At 46.7% G+C, this 22,934-nt stretch overlaps 1 protein-coding gene across 1 annotated transcript in view; it reads left to right on the forward strand.

Moving 5' to 3' along the window:
- The window catches only part of ZBTB16 (zinc finger and BTB domain containing 16), a 202,748-nt gene that overhangs the window by 162,328 nt on the left and 17,486 nt on the right, over positions 1-22,934 (forward strand). Inside the window, exon 5 of the mRNA XM_054997477.1 lies at positions 20,506-20,676. Coding sequence (XP_054853452.1) covers positions 20,506-20,676 — 171 coding nt within the window. The remainder of the gene's footprint in view (positions 1-20,505; positions 20,677-22,934) is intronic.

Here is a 22,934-nt window from a genome sequence, read left to right on the forward strand (position 1 = left end):
CTCTAAGCCATCTTTTTCTGTTGCTGAATTGCTCAGGAGTGGGCACAGTAACTCCCCCCCCCCCTTTAACATTTTATTGCACAGCCCAGCATTGGCTAGATTGGTGGTTGCATGTTCGCTTTTGAAAAGCATCTTTAAATACAGTATCCTTTTTTTAAAAAATGTGCTTTTAGCATTCTGAGGCTGCTCTATTAGCAGAAAACCGCAATCATCTCTCAATGGCAGCATTGTTTCGTGCAGCCGTGTGGCAGCCGAGTGACATGAGATGGGAGGAAGTGTAAAAAGGACGGGTTCGGCTCAGGCTGGGATGACATGCACTCTATGTGTACATATTCTAGGCATGCATGAGAAGGCCTTCAGAAAACAGCATTGCTAAAAGGTTCCCTTTTGTGTATTTCAGAGGGACATGCTTGGGAGTTGCCCTGGGAGGGGCGGCTTGTGTTTTGTCCCATGTTGTTAGAGTTTGTGGCCATGGGAGCTGATATTAAGTCCAGAATCAACTGCTTAAGGTAACCATGTGGGGCAACCTGTAGTGCCCATTCAGCAGCTTCCAAGGGCACCAAGTTGGCATATGCGTTTTTGTGAGGCCGTGCAAATCCCCTTTCCGGCTGCGCCTTCTTGTTTGCCTCGCAGATGAACGCTTCTTCTTTTACACCCCTTGGGTGCTTCCAACATCAAATGTAGGGTGTCTCTTTGTGAAATCCCCACCTCTTTTTCTCTTCTCTTAAATAATTGACAGTCACCAGGAAACCAGTGTAAGAAATGAGGCAGCTGAGAGCCGCTTATGACCCTGGAGACTGGTGACGACCTCTGATTCCGTGCACACACTGTGCCGAGGCATGCCTTAAAATCCTTAAAGATTGGGATGCGCATATGCAGCCAGCATGACTGAAGATGAAAATCAGACGCACTGGTGCATAAGTGATGAAAGGATTTGCAAGGCACATCCCCCTGCCTGCCCCTACGTGGGCACCTGTGCTGTGGTCTGGTTGGTAAGGAGGCAGGGGGGCAGACTGGCATCAGCACATTGGGAGGTGGCTGCTGATTGGACAGCAGTAGCTCATTCTGAATTTTGCACCTTACTCCCCACATCTGGAGGCTGAGAACAAGGGCATGGAATCCAGGCTCTCTTTGACTAAACTGGAAGGGCTCTTTCTGGTGACTGATTCTGAACTGAGTGAGAAGAATTAGGATTGGGCAGGGTGGGAGAAGCCGTCTGGGTGAGAGAGACACTGGTGGTGAGAAGGTGTGGGGAAGGCTTTTGGGGAAAGATAGAGGGCAGTTGTGTCAATCAGGAAAATTCACAGAATCACAGAGTTGGAAGGGGCCATATAGACCTTCTAGTCCAACCCCCTGCCCAGTGCAGGATGAGCCTAAAGCATCCCTGACAAATATTCATCCAGCCTCTTCTTGAAAACTGCCAGTGAGGGGGAGCTCACCACCTCCCTAGGCAGCTGATTCCACCTTTGAACTACTCTGACCATGAAAAAGTCTTTCCTGATATCCAGCCGGTACCTTTGTGCATGTAGTTTTAGCCCGTTGCTTTGAATCCTCTCCTCTTCTGCCAACTGGAACAGCTCCTTGCCCTCCTCCAAATGACAGCCTTTCAAATATTTAAAGAGAGCAATCCTGTCCCCCCTCAACCTCCTCTTCTCCAAACTAAACATTCCCAAGGCCTTCAGCCTTTCCTTGTAGGGCTCAGTCTCCAGACCCCTGATCATCCTTGTCGTTCTCCTCTGCACCCTCTCGATTTTGTCCACATCCTTTTTGAAGTGAGGCCTCCAGAACTGCACACAATACTCCAGGTGCGGTCTGACCAAGGCAGTGTAGAGAGGGCCTATGACCTCCTGCGATTTCAACGCTATGGCCCCTTTGATACAACCCAGGATTGAATTGGCCTTTTTTGCCACCACATCACACTGACTGCTCGTATTTAGTTTACAGTCCACTCTTACTCCAAGATCTCTTTCGCATACACTGCTACCCATAAGTGTATCCCCCATCCTGTATTTGTGCTTCACATTTTTGTGCCCCAGATGTAATAGTGCACTTGTCTATGTTGAATTGCATCCTGTTCACAACCACCCACTTCTCCAGAGTATTCAGGTCTTGTTGAATTTTAACTCTCTTCTTGGGTGTTTGCCACGCCTCCCAATTTGGTATCATCAGTAAATTTAATGAGTAGCCCATTTATCCCTTCATCCAGATCATTGATAAAAATATTGAAAAGTACTGGGCCCAAAACCGAGCCCTGCGGCACCCCACTGGACTCCTCCCTCCAATCTGATGAAACGCCACTGACCACCACTCTTTGGGTGCGGTCCTCTAACCAGTTCCCTATCCACCAAACTGTCCTATAGTCCAGTCTGCAATTTTCCAGTTTATGCATTAGAATTCAGTTGCTGCTTAGATGTCTTTGGGAGCTCATAAGCAGAATGTGGTGATGGATGGGCTCCCATCCCCAGAATCTGGTTCTCAGACGTACCCTGCCCCTGAACATGGAGGTTTCATTTAGCAGTCATGGTCATCAGCTATTTCTGGGCATGTGCTCCATGAATCCTGCCGTGATCATGTTCTGTGGCAATGAGTTGTGTTCAAGAAGCCACAGACATGTGAATCTGACATCTAGTGAGTCAGACAACGGCTCCATTCAGCTCAGTGTTGTTTGCTAGAACTGGCAGCAGCCACCTAGGGTCCTGGGCAGATTAAGGTCTTTCCCTGCACCTGCAACTGGAGCAGCAGTGGACGGGGAATAGAAGAAAGCCAAGCCGAGAGGTCCCCGCAGCACTGGAAGCGGACATCCACACACACTCGGTTCAGTGTCACCCACACTGGACAGAGGCTCACCCAGGAGTTCCTCCCACAAACCGGTGGCAGTGCAGGAGGACACAACTGGCCAGGTGATGCCAATGACTGTTGTCACTGAAGTGGACCCTGAAACCCTGGCAGAGCTGTGGGGGCTTGGCTGTACTTGCTCCTGGTCACTGGCAACCCTCCAGGAAATTTCCCTGAAAATTAAGTGGCCAGTCCACCCCTGAACTGGAGGTTTGTTCTCTGGAGCTCTCCAGGATTGAACCTGGGACCTTCTGCACAGAAGGCAAGGGCTCTACTGTTGAGCGTTGATCCCTACAAAAACGAGACCTAGAAAATGAAGTTATTTTATCCCCCATCAGACTGCTGCTCCCTCTGTCTTAGGTCATAGATGCAGAGGAGTTAGCCATGTTAGTCTGTAGTAGCAAAATCAAAAAGAGTCCAGTAGCACCTTTAAGACTAACCAACTTTATTTTAGCACAAGCTATTGAGAATCACAGTTCTCTTCGACAATATACAGTTCTCTTCGTCAGATGCATCTGACAAAGAGAACTGTATATTGTCGAAGAGAACTGTGATTCTCGAAAGCTTATGCTACAATAAAGTTGGTTAGTCTTAAAGGTGCTACTGGACTCTTTTTGATTCTGTCTTAGGTGTTTTCCACATAGGGACAGCCATGTGTGGTTTCCCTGTTGCTACTGCACTTTTTTGGAATGGGCAACTGAATATCATTATATCCATATAACATTATAACAATAACAGTTTCTCTGCATTCCCAGTTCTCATTTTTTTAAAAATTCTCTAGCCTCTTCCATTGCAGAACTATGCCTTTTCCCCTTATATCTTGACAATGAAAGAAGCTAGACGATCACTTAATTTTTTTTAATGAATTTGGAATTCAGAGGACCTGTTACATATATTATTATTCTTTTATATTGATCTAATATTCAGTTGCCATTTAAAACCAAAACGATTCCCAGTGGTGGGAGGTAGGAAATAGTTGCTGGAGGGGAAATGGCTGCCATATGGGCAGGACTGAGAAAATCTGAATTTTCTCCCCCACAATGTAGCCACCCACACTTTGCTGTGATGGTGCCCAAAGCTTCAGAGCAAAGCAGGTTTGGGAAAGACTGGGGGGGAAACAGGGAAGCCCCCACAGGTACACAAATGCTCCATGATGCTGTGGAGAAGCAGGGGGGAAAGCCTGTTCCCAACAGCTTTTTAACCCTAGCTAGATAACCCATGTGGAAACAGATCCAGAGGAGTTAGCCACGTTAATCTGTAGTAGCAAAATAGAAAAGAGCCCAGTAGCACCTTTGAGACTAACCAACTTTATTGTAGCATAAGCTTTCGAGAAACACAGCTCTCTTCACTGACGAAGAGAGCTGTGGTTCTTGAAAGCTTATGCTACAATAAAGTTGCATCTGATGAAGAGAGCTGTGGTTCTCGAAAGCTTATGCTACAATAAAGTTGGTTAGTCTTAAAGGTGCATGTGGAAATGGCCTCTGCATTGGCCTGGCAACACTTCTTGTGGATCTTAGGTCGAAAATGGCCTTTCTCTCGTTGGTGTCTGAGATCTTTTCACTAGAGAAGATAGGAACTGCAGTCGGCATTGAAGCGGGTGCTGCCGTGGAGAAAAGGCGCTCTACTCTGATGTCAGCCCCCCTTCCAGTTGCAAGACTTGACCTTTTCCCCCAGGAAACATGTGAAGTCTTGGGTGGGGGGGGGTTCAAATTGTGGTGTATGCAATGGAATAGCAGCAGATATTGTTGGAGGAATGGTAGTTTTAGGAAAGGGAGATTATTTGTGGGATTCGGAGCCCATACCCTCTCTGCTTTCTACTTTATTGTCATTTATACCCCGCCTTTCTTTGGAGGCCCAAAGTGGCTTACATCGTTCTCCTCTCCTCTGTTTTAGCCTCACAACAACCCTGTGAGGCAGGTTAGGCTGAGAGTGTCTGACTGGCCCAAGGTCAGCCAGCCAGTTTCCATGCCCAGGCAGGCATCCAGTCCTGGGCCTCCCAGATCCTTCTCTGACACGCTAAACATTACGCCGTGCTAGCTTGCTTTGTGGCCATGGACCAGTCACCTGTTTCCATATATTCCACCCTTCTGTTTCGAGCAGTGCACAGCCAAAGCTGAGCCTTACAAGAAGAGCAAAGGGCCAACAGCATCCCCATTGTTTGTCTCCAGAATCAGTTCTTCAAAGGTAGACTGCCTCTGGACATAGAGGTTCTATTTACCAATCCTTGTTAACTTGGCAGGGGGCGGTCTTCAACATGTGTTAGTGGTGTGGTGTAGAGTGGAGGGTTTGGGGGTGGATGCTGTTGAGGGAAAATATACTGGGGGTGGCTTAAGATGTGAGCAGCTCCAAGGGAGGAGCGGCCTCAGCTCTGGAGAGCTCTGGAGTTGCCCCCCCACCCAAGGCGCTGTTGAGTCCCTTTCCTAATCTCATCTCTTTTGAAGTTAGTCCAGGCTTCTACCAGGACCCCGACAGCAAGACAAGGTTGAGTTGTGTCCAGGAAAAGGTCCTTTGTATGGCCTGGAACAGCAACTGGCTGCATGTGGAGAAAAATCCTGACCTGGAAGGCTTTCATGGCATGGGGTGGGGTGGGGTGGGGTGGGGGAGAGCAGGTGTTATCGCATGAGCAGCTCTCCAAGAACAGAGCACTGTCACATTTCACAAACCGACTCGCTGTGAATTTCCATTTTGCTTGTGATCCTTCTCTTAAGAATCGAGCCCAGGAGTCTTTACTTGGTACCCTTATGCCAAATATTTCGGAATTATTTTGAGCATCAGTAAATCAGCATTATACATTTAAATGACGCAAGTTGTATGTATAAATACCATATAAACTAAATTGCATAAAAGAAACAAATGACTCACCAGTTCCAGCAATAAAGAATTGTAAAACACAACCATTTGCAATGCCAACATCCGGAAACAAATATTTGTCCGTCTCCCTTCATGAGGCTTCTTTCGTAATCTGGCTGATTGTCTTGCAGTTCCCTTTGTGGCCTGAAATTGTCAGACGATGGACGCCCTTCCGGGCCCAGTGCTGGATTTTGCCTGGCCCATCTATCATTGTAAACTATATCCGTGCAAGAGCCATGTTTCACTGTGTGCATAACATCTCCGTCATGGATCCACTCATTTCCAAGCAAAGATTAAAATATGCTTGAAGGAAGTTAGAGAGAATTTTGGTTCTTTCCTCCCCTCCCCCCCACCCCAATAATACCCTCTATAACTCCTGTCTTTTTTTACTAGTGGGACATATCCAGCTGTCTACTGCAATGGCCTGGATTACAAAGGGCTACCGCACTGCCCTTTAAATGAGCTCTCCAGCATTTTCACGAACGCATGCGACAATTCTTTTCCATTTTATGCCCTCTCTGGGAAGGAAGCAAGACTGAAACATTGAGGAATCAGATGCTTAAGCCTCATAATCTCCAACTGCTATTGTTAATTTGGTGGAGCATTTTCCATGTTAATTTGTTCTTCATTGTACCATTAAGAGCCACCCGCCCTGTGCCTGCTGCTTCATCAACCTCCATCAAACCTCCCATGTGCTGTATCAGAAGCCCTAGCAAGGCCTGGAACCATCCAGTAATCTGCTGAAGGTGGTGCTAAGATAGTCCAGGGCATCAGACAGCCAAGAGAAGGCTTTGCTCTGAATCCTCAATAGAACAACATCCTTAATGCCGAGAACTAAAGGTGCAAATGTGTTAGCATGATGGCCTCTTCCTTTGCAAAGTTAAACGCTATTTTTGTTCCTGGTTCAGAGATTTATAGTGGGGAAGATTGACTAGCACAACTGGGACCCAATGAAGGGCATTCAGCACATTGCAGTTGACAGAAATGCCTTCCTTGGTCTTGAGGTGACATGACAGGTACCTTTGGTCACATCATGAGATGACAAGATTCTTCAGAAAAGTCAATAATGCTAGGAAAAGAGGAAGACCTAAAACGCGACGGCTTGACTCAATAAAAGAAGTCACATCCTCCAGTTTACAGGATCTGAGCAAGTCTGTTAACGATAGGACCTTTTGGAGGTCTTTCCTTCATAGGGTCGCCATAGGTCAAAAGCAACTTGACAGCACATAACACACACACACACACAACAGGTACCACAGCATAACTGCACATGGTCTTCTGGCTGGCCATCCAGAATCTGTTGGAATCTGGAAGCATACAAGAGAATGAACTCTTTGTCTCCATGACCATCCCTGGAGCGGTTGTTTGCTCCACCACCACCCCCGATTCCAGCAGCTATCCTTGCTAACTTAAAGAACTCCGGAATGCCACAAACTCTGTTGAGGTCCATGGTTGTTGTGGATTTTCCAGGCTGTATAGCCGTGGTCTTGGCATTGTAGTTCCTGACGTTTCGCCAGCAGCTGTGGCTGGCATCTTCAGAGGTGTAGCACCAAAAGACAGAGATCTCTCAGTGTCACAGATCTCTGTCTCTTGGTGCTACACCTCTGAAGATGCCAGCCACAGCTGCTGGCGAAATGTCAAGAACTACAACACCAAGACCACGGCTATACAGCCTGGAAAATCCACAACAACCATCGTTCTCCGGCCGTGAAGGCCTTCGACAATATATCTGTTGAGGTCACTCTGATCTGGCATGGCCCAGGCTAGCCCAATCTTATCAGATCTCAGAAGCTCAGCAGGGTCGGCTCTAGTTAGTACTTGAATAGGAGGCCACCAAGGAAGCCCAGGGTTTCTATGCAGAGAAAGGCAATGACAAACCACCTCTGTTCGTCTCTTGCCTTGAAAACCCTAGGTGGGTCCCTGTAAGTTGGCTGCAGCTTGACAGTGCTTTGCACCACCACCTCATCTCGGGACTTGTAAAACCTTCTTGGGAACATGCCATCGTTGTACAGTGAGTGACGGCTGTTTGCCCTGGCAACACTTGCCTCAACAAGCTTGCAACTTCATTTCCTTTGCATTTTCCCCATCCTTCCCCCCCCCCTTTTTCTGGTGACTCCCAACAGTTTTCCATCCCCAACTTAATCTAAAGAATATATCATATCCTAAAATCTATAATAATATATATCATATATATCTAGTCTATTTACTTATATTAACTATCATAATATAATACTTATCTAAATTAAGAGTATGAAAATTATATAACCATATAATAAGTATATATATATATATATATATATATATATATATATATATATATATATATATATATATATATATATATATACTATTCCTTAACTCCCTATTATCTGTATTATAAATCTCTTATTTCTGTTACATCCCTAAAATATCATATATACTTACTATTACCCATACAATCTTGTTATTCAATCTTATACTTTCCCAAATAATTATACTATCTTACTCTTAAATTTATACTACTACAATACTGTAACTCTCTAACTCTATACTATACCATTAAAATATAATAATATACCCCCTTTTAACCTTAAGTAAGTTTCTGTCTCCCCTTAACAACTATCCAAAGAGCAACTTCATTTCCTTATTGGCTGTGCTCATTTTCTCAAAGACCATCCTGAAAGGGAGAGGTGACTAGAAGGGCTAATACCCAGAGACGTGGTAGAGAAAGCCAGTTGCAATTTAATCATCATCATTGGTTTGCGTGGAGGCTGCCCTTGTATGACTGTTCTGGCGTGGTACTGGCACACATCATATGTGTCTTCCAGAGGTCACCCCATATGTGATTTGACTTCCTTGCGTGTCCCACCAGATTGTGAGCCCAGCCAAGCTGCATGCGTTAGCGATGTTCACAAAACTGGTAGGCCTGCCCACGAAGTCCATGGCAGGTGGTTCTGTACCCACCTTGTCAACTCAGGTGCATGACAGTGAGAAGGGGACCCAACCAGTAGAGTCAAAGAAATGCTGGGCTGCATTAATATAGACATTTGAACAAGCAATGAATGCTCTGTAACTTCTAGGACTTCTCTTGGGAGAGGTGGAGGGAAGAGAGTTCAGAAGTGTTGGGTCCTCTTTGATCATCATGGACCCTCCTGCTGACTTTCTTCTTCATCTTGACAGAATCAGGCTGGCTTCACCCCTTCCCAGGGTGCCCATAGAGAGGCGGACTGCTTCCTGTCTGGAAGATACAAAAGCGGAAATACAATTACTGGATAGCTCCAGCTTGGTGAAGAGTGGCATATACTTATGCTTTGTTCCCATTCAAGGATTGATAACTTGGAGCCCCAAAGTTTCATAGACAAGGTGGGGGTGGAGAGAGAGGTGGTCCCTTGGAAGTGTTCTGGGAGGGAGTTCCAAGCTTGGGAGAATGGGCAAGATCCCTTAAGACTTCCCCAAGCCTGGACACTTCTTTGTATCCTGCTAGGAAAGACGTGGGAAATAGTTTCCTGATCCGAAGGGCGTGCTCCACGGCTCTTTTCCCCCTGCATGCATCTCTGCGTAGAAGCTGGCGACTACTGCATTACCCCACAACCCGCAAGTGTGCATACACACACTATAATGTGTATGTTTTGGGTAGGGTAAGGGGGTTGGGGGGGGGGGAGAAAAGACTTGAAGTCAAATGTCTCAAAGTCAGATCCCTTTTTAGTATGAATTTGCTGTATCTCATTCCGAGCACTAATTCCAATTTAATTGCAAGTGGCCCGAAGCCTCTTCAATAGGAGTAACAAATGGTTTGATTTTGTAAACTTCATCAGACTGCATTTTAAATGCGACACAGTCGCCCGGCTCGAATGCCAATGAAGCGCTGAAGTAGCTCTCTGTTTACTAATTATCCGTTTTTACTTCAAGCCACGCTGGCTGGCTTGTCTGATTAAATCGGATTTGTGGGATACAGAGCAGCTAGCCGCGTTTTCTCTATAGTAAACGAGATTGAAACTATGGAGCGGCTGGCTGCACACTGTAAATTATATTTCCTTTTAAAGGGGACGTGTCTCTTTTATTTCTTTGGCCTACCTTCTGCATATTAAGCATGACGCCACAGCAGAGAGTGCTCATGGCTTAACTTTTAATGGGATGTGTGTCCCCGGACACATTTATTCCCCCCTACAGACACCCGCGCGCACACACTGACACCATACCATTGTAGTTTTCTCTGCATATTGGGTAAGGATGTCACTAAGCTAGCACCTCAATTTTTCTTTTTCTTTTTTTTCTTTTTGCAAAGGAAGAGGAAGTGAAAGGGCAATGGAAAATGCCCCCACCTTTCACCAAAGTCTGTCTACCTCCCCCTCCAATCTTGAAACGGGGTGGGGGGAGAAGCCATTCAGACAGCCTCATTTGTCTTTTAAAAGTCTAGCAATAGAGGAATAGATATACAATTTGTAACGGAGGTCAGGGAGAAATTTGGACAGCTCTCCATATTGTTTAAAACACTTTCCCTACCTTCGTTTGTGCATCAGTGCAGTCAAAATTGCTCTCCAAATCACCTGTTATTTAAAGCAGTCGTGCATGAATCAAACAGAGCTGTGTTTTTAACTCTCTCTCTCTCTCTCTCTCTCTCGCTCGCTCGCTCGCTCACACACACACACACATGCCATGCCACATCCAAGAAGCCCCGTGCCAGGCAGTGGCTTTTATCCTTAGGAACCTTCTTGGTGAGCATGCTGTATTAATTGTTTTCTCCTGCTGGCTTCAGGAGAACAGCCCCAAGTGTGTGCATGTATCCCCCTTCTCTTTTCTCCTATTTGTCATCTCTCCATGCCTTATTCTGCCCCCCCACCCCCCCACACACACACTACCATCCCAAAAAAGAAGGCCTGGAAGATGAGAAAACGTGCCTATTGAATGCACCGTCAGAAGGCTGTGCTTAAACCTCGACTGCTGTTAAGACTTTAATTCCACAAGCTTGACCTGTCCTGCCCCCTCTCTCCATATCTATCTTTGTGCCGCAAGCTTTTTATATTTTAATTTGCTTTTGAATGTCCTACAAAATTAATGGTGTACTTTCCTCCCTCTTTGGGCCATTGTGTGGCGTACAGTACAGGCAGGGCCCCCTTGGTGTTCTCTGATAGCACCGTTACCGTGGAAATGAATTGGCCGCTGCACTCTCCCTTTCCATATTCTCCCTTTTTAATTGTTGACAGTAAAAAGCATTTAAATGCTGCTTAATTTGTAATCATCTTCTGGAGGGAGAAAAAAACCCACAGAAAATGTCAGCAAAATGCAGAATTCTGCCTCTCTCTCTTTCTCTCTTTCTCTTTCATTGTGTGTTCCTTCTCTCCCCCCCCCACCTTTTCACTATTGGTGGCTGTTTATCTGGGGCAATCCCCCCCCCCCATCACCACTATATTCAAATATATAAGTGCTTCTTAAAACAATATGTTTGTGTTTCTAAGAGAGGGTTCTTTTTTCAACCTAGGTTGCTGCAGAAAGGGAAAGATAAGAAAGTGTGTGTGTGTGGGTGTGTGTGTGTGTGTGTGTGTGTGATGCATTTTTAAGGCCAAGATTGTACAAAAGGCATAATCAAAAATAGAATATTAACATTTGGGGTGGAGCAGAACCAGATACTAAACAACATTGACAAAATCCTGGGCCAACCTGCTTTCCCAAAATTCTGTTCCGCGCATCTTGGAGAGAACGGCTGGTGAAAATGCTTACTATGTTCAAGAGAATGAATTAAACAACTTTAAAGGTATAGGAGGCTACTTCACATTCATTCCCTCCCATCTTTGGCCTTTTAGGAGATTTTCAGTATGTTTAAGCAAAATCCAATACATTTCAGATTACCAAATCTAAATCTGGCATTGCTGACAATATATTACTTTGAATGTTATTTTGGATGAGATGCCTTTTTGTGTGCCAGGTGCAACCCCCCCCCCACTACCCCCAAAATATTCTCATGTTTCAGTAAAACAAAGCTTTTTTAAAAACTCTCCAGTGCATTAAAATTGTATGAGTGAAGTAAGAATTGCACAGCCCCTTTGCTTTTGCCCCAGTGTGCTGCAGAATTTCTCAAAAATAATTACAAATTGTATTTTCAGATTTGTGGATTTAAAAAAAATATATATTCAAGAACAGTTCATTCCATTCTCTGTCCCTTGGGCCATCCTTGCTGTACTGACAAGGAACAACAACAACAACAACAATAATAAAGATACACCTTATCTCTGTCCCATCTTATCTCTGAATACAGCAAAATTGCACAGACAGACTACAAAGCTAGACATGACAGAGTTGCAAAGTTGATTCATTGGTCATTGTGTAAAAAGTATAACTTAGTATCAAAGAATTCATGAGAACGTCAAATGGAAAAGGTGCTAGAAAATGAACAAGTCAAGATCTTGTGGGATTTCAGAATTCAAACTGATCGGCACCTTGAACATAATACACCAGACATAACAGTCGTGGAAAATCAAAAAGTCTGAATAATTGACATGGCAATTCCTGGGGATGCCAAAGTCGAAGAAAGAGAACAAGAAAAAAATGATTAAATATATAGAGATCTGGCAAGAGAAACCACCTGACTATGGAAGAAGAACACAACAGTGGTCCCCATTGTCATTTGGGCACTCGGAACTATTTTGAAAAATTTTGCAACTTACATGGAAAAACTGCAGCTTTCTGATATAACACCTACAGAACTGCAAAAGACAGCATTTCTTGGAACAGCGTCCATATTACACCAATACCTGGCTGATACTTAGGTCTCTGGTGGAAACTTGTATCAGCTCAGCAAGGCCAATCAATGATAACATGCGATCTTTATTATTGATTGTGTTGCATGTAATTCAAATAATAATAATAATAATAATAATAATAATAATTGCACTTATATACCACTCTTCTAGACATATTAGTGTCTCACCCAGAGCAATGAACAAGTCAGTGTTATTATTATGCTCACAATACAGCTGGGAAGCTGGGCTGAGAGGAGTGGCTCACCCAAAACCACCTACTGAGTTCATGGCAGGAGTGGGAGTCGAACCAGCAGAGTGTGGATTCACAGTCGAACCACTTCTGCATGGCATGTAGAAGGTCCCAGGTCCAGCCCCTGCCAGCATCTCTAGTTAAAAAGATGATATGAAGAATGTTTTTCTGCCTGGACCGGTGGTCTGATTCAAGATAACGCAGCTTCATGATCTCTAGATGCCTCAGTCTCCAGTCTGGGAAGGATGTTGGGAAGGCCCTCCCAATGTCATTACTAAACATATCTTCTTGTCTGGATTGCACAGCGCTCCTGTCCTCCCTTTGAACTCTTCAGGCTGGTACTGGGATGGGTCTCTCCTCTCTGCCACGTGGCAGGTCTAGCAGCGGCCTTGGAGGACGCAGCCATGCAAGGTGTTGGTGCCAGCCGTTGGCAAGATGGAGAGAGTCTAGACAAACAGTCTTGGCAGGCGCCATAAATTGGGTCAAGTCCCCCATGTCACCTCCACATGGCTTTGGCTTACAAAAAAGCTTTTTATTTCTTGGAGCAATGCCAGCCACCCCCTTCAGTCTGTCTCTCCCTCTTTCTCTCTCTCTCTCTCTGTGCTGAACATCTGCCAAAGTTGGGCAAGGGTAGCCAACGGAAGCAGTTCCCAAATGATGCAGGCTTTGTCCTTTTCACACCACTCAGCCTTATGGAAAGCCCACCTCTTTAGTCCCCCAGACTTTCTGCTGTTCCACGAAGCCTAGGAACTGTAGCTTTCTCTTCCAGTGAAACAAAGCATGTGTTCTCCCACATCTGACCATATTACATCTGCAAAAGTTCCCAGGATTTGAGAAAAATTCAGCTGCCTTTCTGAACACCAGTCTTTGCATCCAATAGGGCCTCATCCACCAGCCTCAGAGAACGGAAAGGCTTATGCCAGAACAGATGTTCTGGCAGGTACCTTGGGTCCAACTTCTAAGGGCTTTTAAGGTAAAAAAAAAACCACTTCTTGAATTGTGTCTGGAAGTAAATGGGTAACCAGTGAAGTCCATAGAGCATAGGTATGATGTGCTCCCCCCCCAATTTGTGCCTGATAATAAATGAGCAGCAACCTTTTGGACTGAGTGAAGTTTCAAGATAGTCTTCAAGGGCAGTCCCATTTAAAGTGCACTGTGGTAGTCTAAGGTAGAGTATTAATGATGGTGGCAGAGAGCAGTACACAGAGTTATACGTGAACATCGGGGCATTAAGAAAACTGTTGAATGGCCCAAGAGCACATCATCAGCTGCAGGCAAGAAAGCCCCCAGTATTTCTTTGATTGGAAGTATATCGGAAATTAACCAGCCAAACTATAGTCTTCTGTTAGCCGTTTTGTTTTGCTACAGCTTCTGCTTTTGCTCCTTTTGTTACTGGGTAGCTATGGTTTTACTACTGGGGCCCAAACTGGGGTGGGGGCTCCAAATCAGGCAGTGGTTGCTTCCCCCATATCCCCTGGGCTGCTAGTGGTGGTGGAGATTGCCGTCAAGTCATAGCTGACTTATGGTGACCCCTGGTGGTTTGCCATTGCCTGCCTCTGCAGCCCTGATCTTCGTGGGAGGTCTCCCATCCAATTACTAACCAGGGCCGACCCTGCTTAGCTTCTGAGATCTGACAAGATCAGGCTCACCTGGGCTACCCAGGCCAAGACTGCTAGGAGAGGAACAAAAATATGTAGGTCGTTCATGCCTGGACATTGTTATTGCAGCCCAGAAATGTAACTAATATATTTAATGTATTTTAATGTGATTTTATTGATTGTTGCTACCTGCTCTGAGCCTGCTTGTGGGGAGAGCGGGGTATGTATCAATCAATCAGTCAACCAACCAACCAGTCAATCTCCTGGTTCTGGGAATCAAGCGATACCCAACTGCCAATATGGTGCTACTGCCTGCTATAAAAACTCCTCTATTTCTGCTGCTTGCCCATCAGTGGATCTGGAACCCAGGTTCATATTGGCACCAGGCTACCATGCAGGGATGTTCTCAGCGATAGCCCTGTTCCCTCTTCACTCTTCCAACCTCATACATACAAAATTTTGCAGGAGGGAGTTTGTTTTGGTGGTTGTTTGAGGTGGGGGCTGCTTCTGTGGGGCAACTGCTGCCCAATACTCCTGGCCGCTAAAAGGAGTCCAAGCTTTTTTAAAATGTTGGGGGGGGGCGCAATTAGTTTCACAAATGAGGACCCTGCGGTGCCACCATAGATTTGTTCCAGGCCTGCGCGCTGGCCGAGCGGCATTGTCCTGCCTTCCACTCCTGCTGGCGACCTTTATTCTGGGCCTCAGCGGGTGCTACTTACGGGCGACTTCTCTGGGCAGGCATCCTGCCGGCCAAGGGCCTCCGCGCCACAGCTGGCCGAGGGGCTGAGGGCTCAGACCCACTGACCTTTGCCCCCCATCCTGCTGTCATTTTGAAAGTTACAGACCGGAGGGCTGCATACCTCGTGGGATTTACTCTTTTGTGGGTGCGGCCACTTTTGTTTCGAGGCAGGGGGTGGATTTGGGAGCTCTGCGGAGCGTTCCCCATTGGCTGTGTGTGGTGGGCCTTTCTTTCCCCTCCTGACTGGCAAGCCGAGAAAAGGGGGGCTCCTTCGGCTTGGCATTAAGAGTGTCTCTGAACGTGTGTTTTTAATTCCTTGCCTCAGTAATTCTTCCCCAGGTGCCTGCTACTCAGGTCGGGGTCCACCAGAAACAGAATCGTTCAGCTTTCCCCCTTCTGGGATATTTGGTCTCTAGAAATGAACGGCCACCTCACGAACTGTGGCTTGGGGAGGACAGCCGACATTATGGACGCTCTTATTTCAGCTGGGGGTGGAGGGGACAGCCAAAAACATTTTGGAACCAACCCCATCGTTATTTTAGTATTCCCTTTGTGGTCCAAAACCTCACTTTGGGAACTTTGCTTTTTCCCCCTCCTCTTAAAGTGATTGACAAAATTAGTAACTCAATTCAGGTTACTTTTACGGTCCAAGTACCAATAAATCCTTCTTGGGGGGTGGGGGGAGAAAATGCAGCTTAATGAGCAAGTGAGCTGACAAATGTGTTTACTGTAGGTGGAGGTGTCGTCTAATGAAATGCATTTGCGTCTGCTCCCTCCTAAGCCACCCGGAGGCTTTTTTGAAGCCTTTGGTGGGATATAAATTGAAAAAAGAAGAGGCAGAAAGCTGTATTTCTCCTCTCCCCCCCGCCCTGCCCAAGTAAGGAACACTTCGAGATTATCTTTGCCTTTCAACCAAATGCATAATCTGTTATGCTCTTTCCTTCAGAATCAAAGGAGGCAGCTTCTTTGAGAGAAAAAGAAAGGATTTGTAGTATTTCATAGGGCCAATTTAATTTGTCCTGGGAGGCTGCAAGCCGCTTGAGTTTGACAGGTCTCCACTTCAGATAAAAATCTTGCCTTGTTTTTCTGACCTGGTTACCTGTCCTTTTTTTTGGGAACCAACAGGAGATGCTCTTACAACTCTCTGTGTGCCTCAAGTGAGGCCGTTTCAGTTCTTGGAGCACAAACTGCACGTAGGATGCAATCTGTCTTGGCCCTCAGTGAGAAAGGCGGTCTGTAAGAACATAAGAAGAGCCATATTGGGTCTGACCAGTGGCCCATCTGGTCCAGCAGCCTCTTATACATTAGCAAACTGGTTCCTCTGAAGGGCAAACAACAGGATACGCAGGATACACTATCCTGGCGCATAGTGTATTGACACAGGGGAGAAAGTAGTTGGGCTGAAGCCCAAAGTGAGCCATTTGGACGTGCCATCGCGGGACCATCCAAAGAAGCAAAGGATGAAAGAGTGCCAGCTGCGAACTGGGGAGATAAAGGGAATGTCGGAAGAAGGAGCAGAGCTGCGTGTTCTGCTGTCAGCTCAACTTCTTTTGCATCCTCTTAAGATGCAGACAGAAACCCGTCTCCCACGGTGCTGGCGTGCTGCAGAGTTTTATATCGGAAAGAAGGCAGGCACATCCTTGAATGAAAAAGGAGGCTTCAGCAAATGCACCGACGGCTGCCAGGGTGCGGAAAAGTCGTTTGCATTAATGAAAACTCTTCCTTAGAACAGAACTACAGCTGGGGGGGGGGGGTGAGTTTGAGCCTGAGTGTTTGCGGTTTGGAGTTAATGCATATATTGGGACAAGCTGAAGAGCAGGAGGTCACAAAGAGGGAGAGGTGCTTTGAGGGCAGAATCTCTTTCTGTGTCCAGGGCAGATTTAGCCAATGGGCAACTTGGGGGGGGGGGGCTGCCCTGGACCCTGCGCTGGGGGCCCCCAACCACCCATGATCCCATCTTCCCCTTGACAAAGGGGACAAAAGAAGAAGAGCGCTCCCCCATGGCAGCCGCTCCAACCCACCCTAACTGGGGCTCTGGCTACTAGCTCTGCCGTGGCAGCTCCCACCTTCCATGCATGGGATGGGGGGGGGGCTTGCTTGATGTTGGTGGGGGGTGGTCCCTTGAGGGGGGCTGGCAGGAGGTGGCAGTGATTCTAAGGATCCATCCCATATTTTTACTGAAGTCCTCACAATTACGAAGTTCACTGCTATGTGCGTCCCTGCTTGTGAAAAGCCTTTGTTGTGTCTCCTTGCAGTCCCTGGTTGCAGCCCTAGCACCTGGTTGCTCTGGTGGAATGGCACGGTTTGCACAGGGCGGCTGGCCTGGCTGATGATGCACTCGCATCGAGACGCTACCGAGTTTTTGCGAAGGGGAAACAGCTGGCAGTTGCCAGCTCCTGGCAGCCTCCTGCCTTGATCGTTAAGCATTAGTGTGGGGTGGTGCCTATTTCCCTGCTAGGAAAAGCTTTGCCTGTCCATTTCAGCATATCAAAGTGCAGCCTAAGGTGGAAGAGCAGGCCACACTGGGTTTTATAGGGGCCAGAAACATGACAAGATCCTGAACTCCTGGCATGAAAGGTGCCTGGGACAAAAATCGCCATCTGGTCCGGCTTCCCTTTTTAATCAGTACAGGACTTCAAAATTCAGTAGCTTGAAGAGTCAATCCGCACCACCGAAAGGGTTTGGAATCTTTATTTGCATTTCACCCTGCCTTGGAGAGGCAAGAAGACACAAAGCCACCTGGGTCAGGAAAAACGCCCCATTCTTGGCCTGCAGGAGTACAGTTGGCAGCGTTTTGGGTCTTGCTAACCTCGTAATAATTCTTCAGCTCCTTCTCCGACACTGACATGTTCTTGTTTAGAAATCTGTTACCCAAAAAAGCCTGTGTATATTTAGAGGTCCATCTCCCTGATTAAGTCAGCATTTACGATGCAGGGTAATAACAGGCTTCCTCTTGGAAGGTATGGCACCTGGAATGTTCCCCAGCTGTGTGCGCAACTCCTGCTGCACTCCCCTGCTTCCTCTTGAAGGATAGCGAGCGCAGGTGTAAGCAGAGAGGTTTTTTGTAACTTCTGCAAGTGCATGATTCTCTCTTCCCTAGCATGGAGATGAGAGAGAGAAGAGGGCTCTCTGGTTTTATTCTGGGCTCTTAGCTTTATGGAAAGATTGTGCAAGTAGTAACAACCAATTCTGTGCTGCAAATGCCAGGCACAATTGCCACCAGATTCACATCAGAACCCCCCAATTTATCTCAGAATTTAGTGGCAGCCCCCACTGCAGCCCCCACTTGCTGTCCATCAGGGACAGAGGCCACAAAACCAGTTCTGCCTTTGGCATTTGTGCATCTTCCCCCAGCGCCCTGTGCTCTGCATTCAGCCAGATTTGGCCTTTGTGATTGAAGCTGTTTGCATCTCTCGGTGTGCCTTGCAAACATTCTCCTGGAGGGGAGAATGTGCCAATAAAGTAAAAATTGCTCCTCAGGTGTTTTTCTCTTAAAGAAAAAGAGCACTGCAAAATATGGTGGTTACCTTGATAGCATTGTGGTGTCATTGATGAATAACTCATACAATTTTGGAGATAATTTTATTTCTGCCCGCCCTCCCTCCATTCTACTCTGCCTCCAAAAAGGCGGCTTTTTCTTGCTTTAATCTTCCCAGCATAATGCGGTGTGCGCTGGCTCGTGCATTTTGAAACGATCAACTTAGCATAAACAAAAGAAAATTGTTTAGTGGCGCAAAGGTCATTCGTAGGGTGGCTGTTATTGTCAATGTGTAAATGTAAAGATTGGAACTGAGATGGAGAGAGATTTACCACCTCTGTGGAGGCAGCACATGGAGCCCCTTGGTGCCTCCTTGGCCTGCACTGCTCCAGGTGGCTTCAAGCAGTGCAGGAGGCCAAGGGCATGTAATTTTTTCCCAGTTGTGAGTGAGCGTGCTCAGGCGCCACTTGCGCTGTCAGTATGTATGGTGTCAGAGTTCATGTTTGCCTGCCAATAAGCATGAAGAACGCTTCCTGTTCAGACTGAAGGGTGTACTTTGGGTTAGGAACTGGGACACAATCGGGCATTCAGATGAACCCTTGGTATAAAAAGCTGTTTTGTAATTCCCAGTTACGAAAACTTGTGCAGTTGGGTCTGGATTGATCTTCTGTTAGACAAGGGGGGTCGTCTAACCCCCTCCCCCCTTGTAAAACCACAAGAACTGACTTGAGAGAAGCAAGGGCCAAGATTACCTCGAACCAAAGCTTGCTTTGGCCTGTATCGACATCCAAAGTGCTTCTTGGGACCTGTATAAGCCAAGTGGTATCTCCTCTCCTGTGGCCAGGTGATACTGCGAGCTGCAGTGTTCTGTGGCTCTCCGTGGTTGTGAGAACCTCCTCCAAGCTTTTCCAAAAGTCTGTTTCTGAGGACAGTGGTGAAATGGAAAGGGGTTTTGACCTCTGAGTTGGGGAGAAGAGCTTTGGAGTCCATGGCTTGCCTTGGTTTCCGGGCACATCTGACCTCCATCACCTCTCCTTAAAAAAGTAGCCCCTGACGAGGACCAAACTCTCCTTCTATGAGGCTGTCTCTGAAAGTTCCTCCCTTTCCATCTTACTGTTACAATATAAAATGCTTTGCCGTTATTGCTGGCCATCAGATAAAATTGGAGCCCTTCCCTGTTTGCTCTCTGCAACCTGCAACGAGGCAGTTTTTAGAGTGATAGTTAATATTTTTAATTTTATTCCTTTAAAATTACCTCTTGCAGATGGATAGTGCAAAAATACATTAGGAAAAGCATTCTCTTCTCAATTTCAGCTGATGAAATTTCAAAAGCTGCTGTAGACACATCATAACATTCCTTCCCACCCCCCCTTTTAATCTGCCTTTTTATTTTATTTTATTTTATTTTAATTTGCTTCCTAACTAGTTTAATCAGGTTTCATTAGAGAAGATGTTTTTGCTAATATGCTCTTTGATAACAGCTTTTGATGTAACTGTTTTAAAGTCGGAGCATTAACGTGTAGCACGAAGGAAGGTGTCTTTTCAATTGTGAGGCCATCTTGCCACAGGCAAACTGAGTAGGCTTTACAGAAATCCAGATTCGATGAACCAAAGAAATGTATTTTGTATGTGTGTGTTTTACATCTGCGAGACACAGGGAGAGCCGTGGTACGAAGCAGGACTGTGCCTGTGTTGTATCCTGTAGGAGAACAGAAAAGTTAAAAACATACCCTTTTCTTTTCTTTGATCTAAGCAAGTTTCTTGTCCTCTAGACTGCAAAAATATGCTTCAGAGTGTGTGAGCAAAGCCTGGTGAAGTCTCAGAAGAGAGAGGGTTTGCCGTGACCGGAGGGTGCAGCGGGGCCTTTGGGAGGGGCAACACAAAGTAGGCTGAGGGGGTCACAGTCCCCATTTTGCACGTTCTTGGTGCGTTCCTGACGAACAGACTGGAGCAGTGACTTCTTCTGGGGTGAGAAGTGTGTCAAAATGACTAACCAGATTGTTGATGAGCACTTTTCTTCCTCCGTGTCCCTTCCCCAGGCTCTGACATGGCCGTCTTCTGCCTACTCTGTGGGAAACGGTTCCAGACTCAAACCGCCCTCCAGCAGCACATGGAGGTCCATGCAGGGGTGCGCAGCTATATCTGCAGTGAGTGCAACCGCACCTTCCCCAGCCACACAGCCCTCAAGAGGCACCTGCGCTCCCATACGGGTAAGTTGTGGCAGAGAGACACAAAACGCCTGCTGGGGGGCTGGGGGCTCACCCGAAGAGTCATCTGTGCACCGGCTGCTTCCATTCGGGGGGGGGGGGATTCTCGGGTTCCCCTCTTTTGAAAGGCACCACAAATGCGCTTCTAACAATTTGGGCCGGAGTGGGAGATTTCCGTGTGTGGTGTGCATGTGGGTTGCTGGATCACAGCTCATCCGCTTAAGGTACCAGGTAGCCCTAACCGGGCTGGTCCCCCATCTGGGCTGCGCTCTGGGAAAGTTGTGCTTGATTGGAGGAGGAATAATGCTCCACATCCCATCCTTCAAATGTCAAATGCTGGAAATGGATCGGACTTCTGCTTCGGAAAATGAGGCCAGCTGTAGCTGGAAAGAGACCAGCATCACTTTTTCAGACCTTCCTTCCTTCCTCCCACCAGCTACTTGTAACTGGGTTCACTAAATGGGAGTTGGGCTTGGGAGTTTATTCAGATGGACCTTCACCTCTGGGTAATGGCTGCTAGCTCAGGTGTATTTTTAAAAGATTGGACACAATCAAGGAGAACAGGTCAATCAGTGGCTATCAGCCAGGACTGGGAAATGTCAGCGTGGTCACTCTAAATCTCATTCAGGTATCTTAAATGGAAGCACAATGCGTGACACAGCCCATAGGAGCAAAAATCCCAAAGATGTCTTGTGAGAAGCCAAATAGTAAAGAGTCCAGTAGCACCTTTAAGACTAACCAACTTGATTGTAGCATAAGCTTTCGAGAACCACAGCTCTCTTTGTCAGATGCATCGTTAGATGCATCTGACAAAGAGATAAGTGGTTCTCGAAAGCTGGTAATGCATCTGATGAAGAGAGCGGTAGTTTTTGAAAGCTGGTGATGCATCTGACAAAGAGAGCTGTGGTTCTTGAAAGCTTATGCTACAATAAAGTTGGTTAGTCTTAAAGGTGCTACTGGACTCTTTGCTATTTTGCAACTACAGACTAACATGGCTAACTCCTCTGGATTTGTGAGATGCGGGGTTTTACTTAACTTGTCCCTGCTTCCAGAGAGACCCACATGGGTGTCGGTGAGCCAGCCCCTCTCTGTTTGGCAGTGCACCAGCCTTAGTGGGGCTGGATGCTCTTGCGCGGTGCACTCTCTCCGCTTCGCCTCATTACTATTCCATCCTCTCCAGCCCCATTTGCCTCCAGTGCTGTATGTTTAGCATCAGCAGCTGCGTTTGGTAAACGGGCCAGCCGAGCTCCTGGCAGTGACAGATCTCTGATTTACTTGGCCAGCTAGAGAATAAAGCCCCGAGATGGGCTGGCCAGGCGGTTTACAGGGCCCGAGGACCAGCCGCCCTGCTTGCTGGGGAGCACGCCAGGTAATGACACTGAGGCTGGGTCACAGGTGCAGCTGCCTGGCCAGAGGGGGCTCTAATTAGTCCCGTTAGTCCCGGGCTTAATGTCAACCTCATTAAAACGCTCCACAACGTTAATCAACATGCCATAAATTGGATTGCGCGTGTGAGTGTGTGTGTAAAGTCTGGCAGCCGTTTCAGCGTGCCGGGCACTCTGATGTAGATCCGGTTTGGTCCCTCTGCACAGATTACAAAGCAGGTGTCTTTGGCCAGACTTCTGGATGATCCAGATTTTGACTTCTTTAAGATGTGATCAGGTTGATAATTAGATTTGCCAAGAGGTTGTGAAAAAAGCTTCCAGGTCTAGAACTCCATTTCCGTGTAACCAAAAGGAAGAAAACCCTGTTTTAAAATAATTGTAAAGTACTGCAGGGATTGCTGGCCGTTGGGAATGCAAATTATGAAGCGAATCCCAGTTCACATTCATGGGGGTTCTGCCTGTTGAAAAATTCGCTTAAATGATAAAACCATAGAAGGTCCTCCAGATGTGGTTGCAGCTGGGTGGAGAAGGCTATTCTTGGGGGCAGGGAGTGTGTTCGTGGCATTTAATAACAACAACAACAACAACAACAACAACATTCTATTTATATACCACCCTTCAGGATGACTTAACACCCACCCAGAGCGGTTTACAAAGTATGTTATTATTATCCCCACAACAACAAACACCCTGTGAGGTGGGTGGGGCTGAGAGAGCTCTGAGAGAGCTGTGACTGACCCAAGGTCACCCAGCTGGCTTCAAGTGGAGGAGTGAGGAATCAAACACGGTCCTCCAGATTAGAGTCCTGCCGCTCTTAGGAACAGACTGGTTTATATAGCCTAATTTCAGGATTATTCCTAACAAATGATATTGGTG

The sequence above is a fragment of the Eublepharis macularius genome, chromosome 14 (assembly GCF_028583425.1).
Source record: "Eublepharis macularius isolate TG4126 chromosome 14, MPM_Emac_v1.0, whole genome shotgun sequence".
NCBI lineage: Eukaryota > Metazoa > Chordata > Lepidosauria > Squamata > Eublepharidae > Eublepharis > Eublepharis macularius.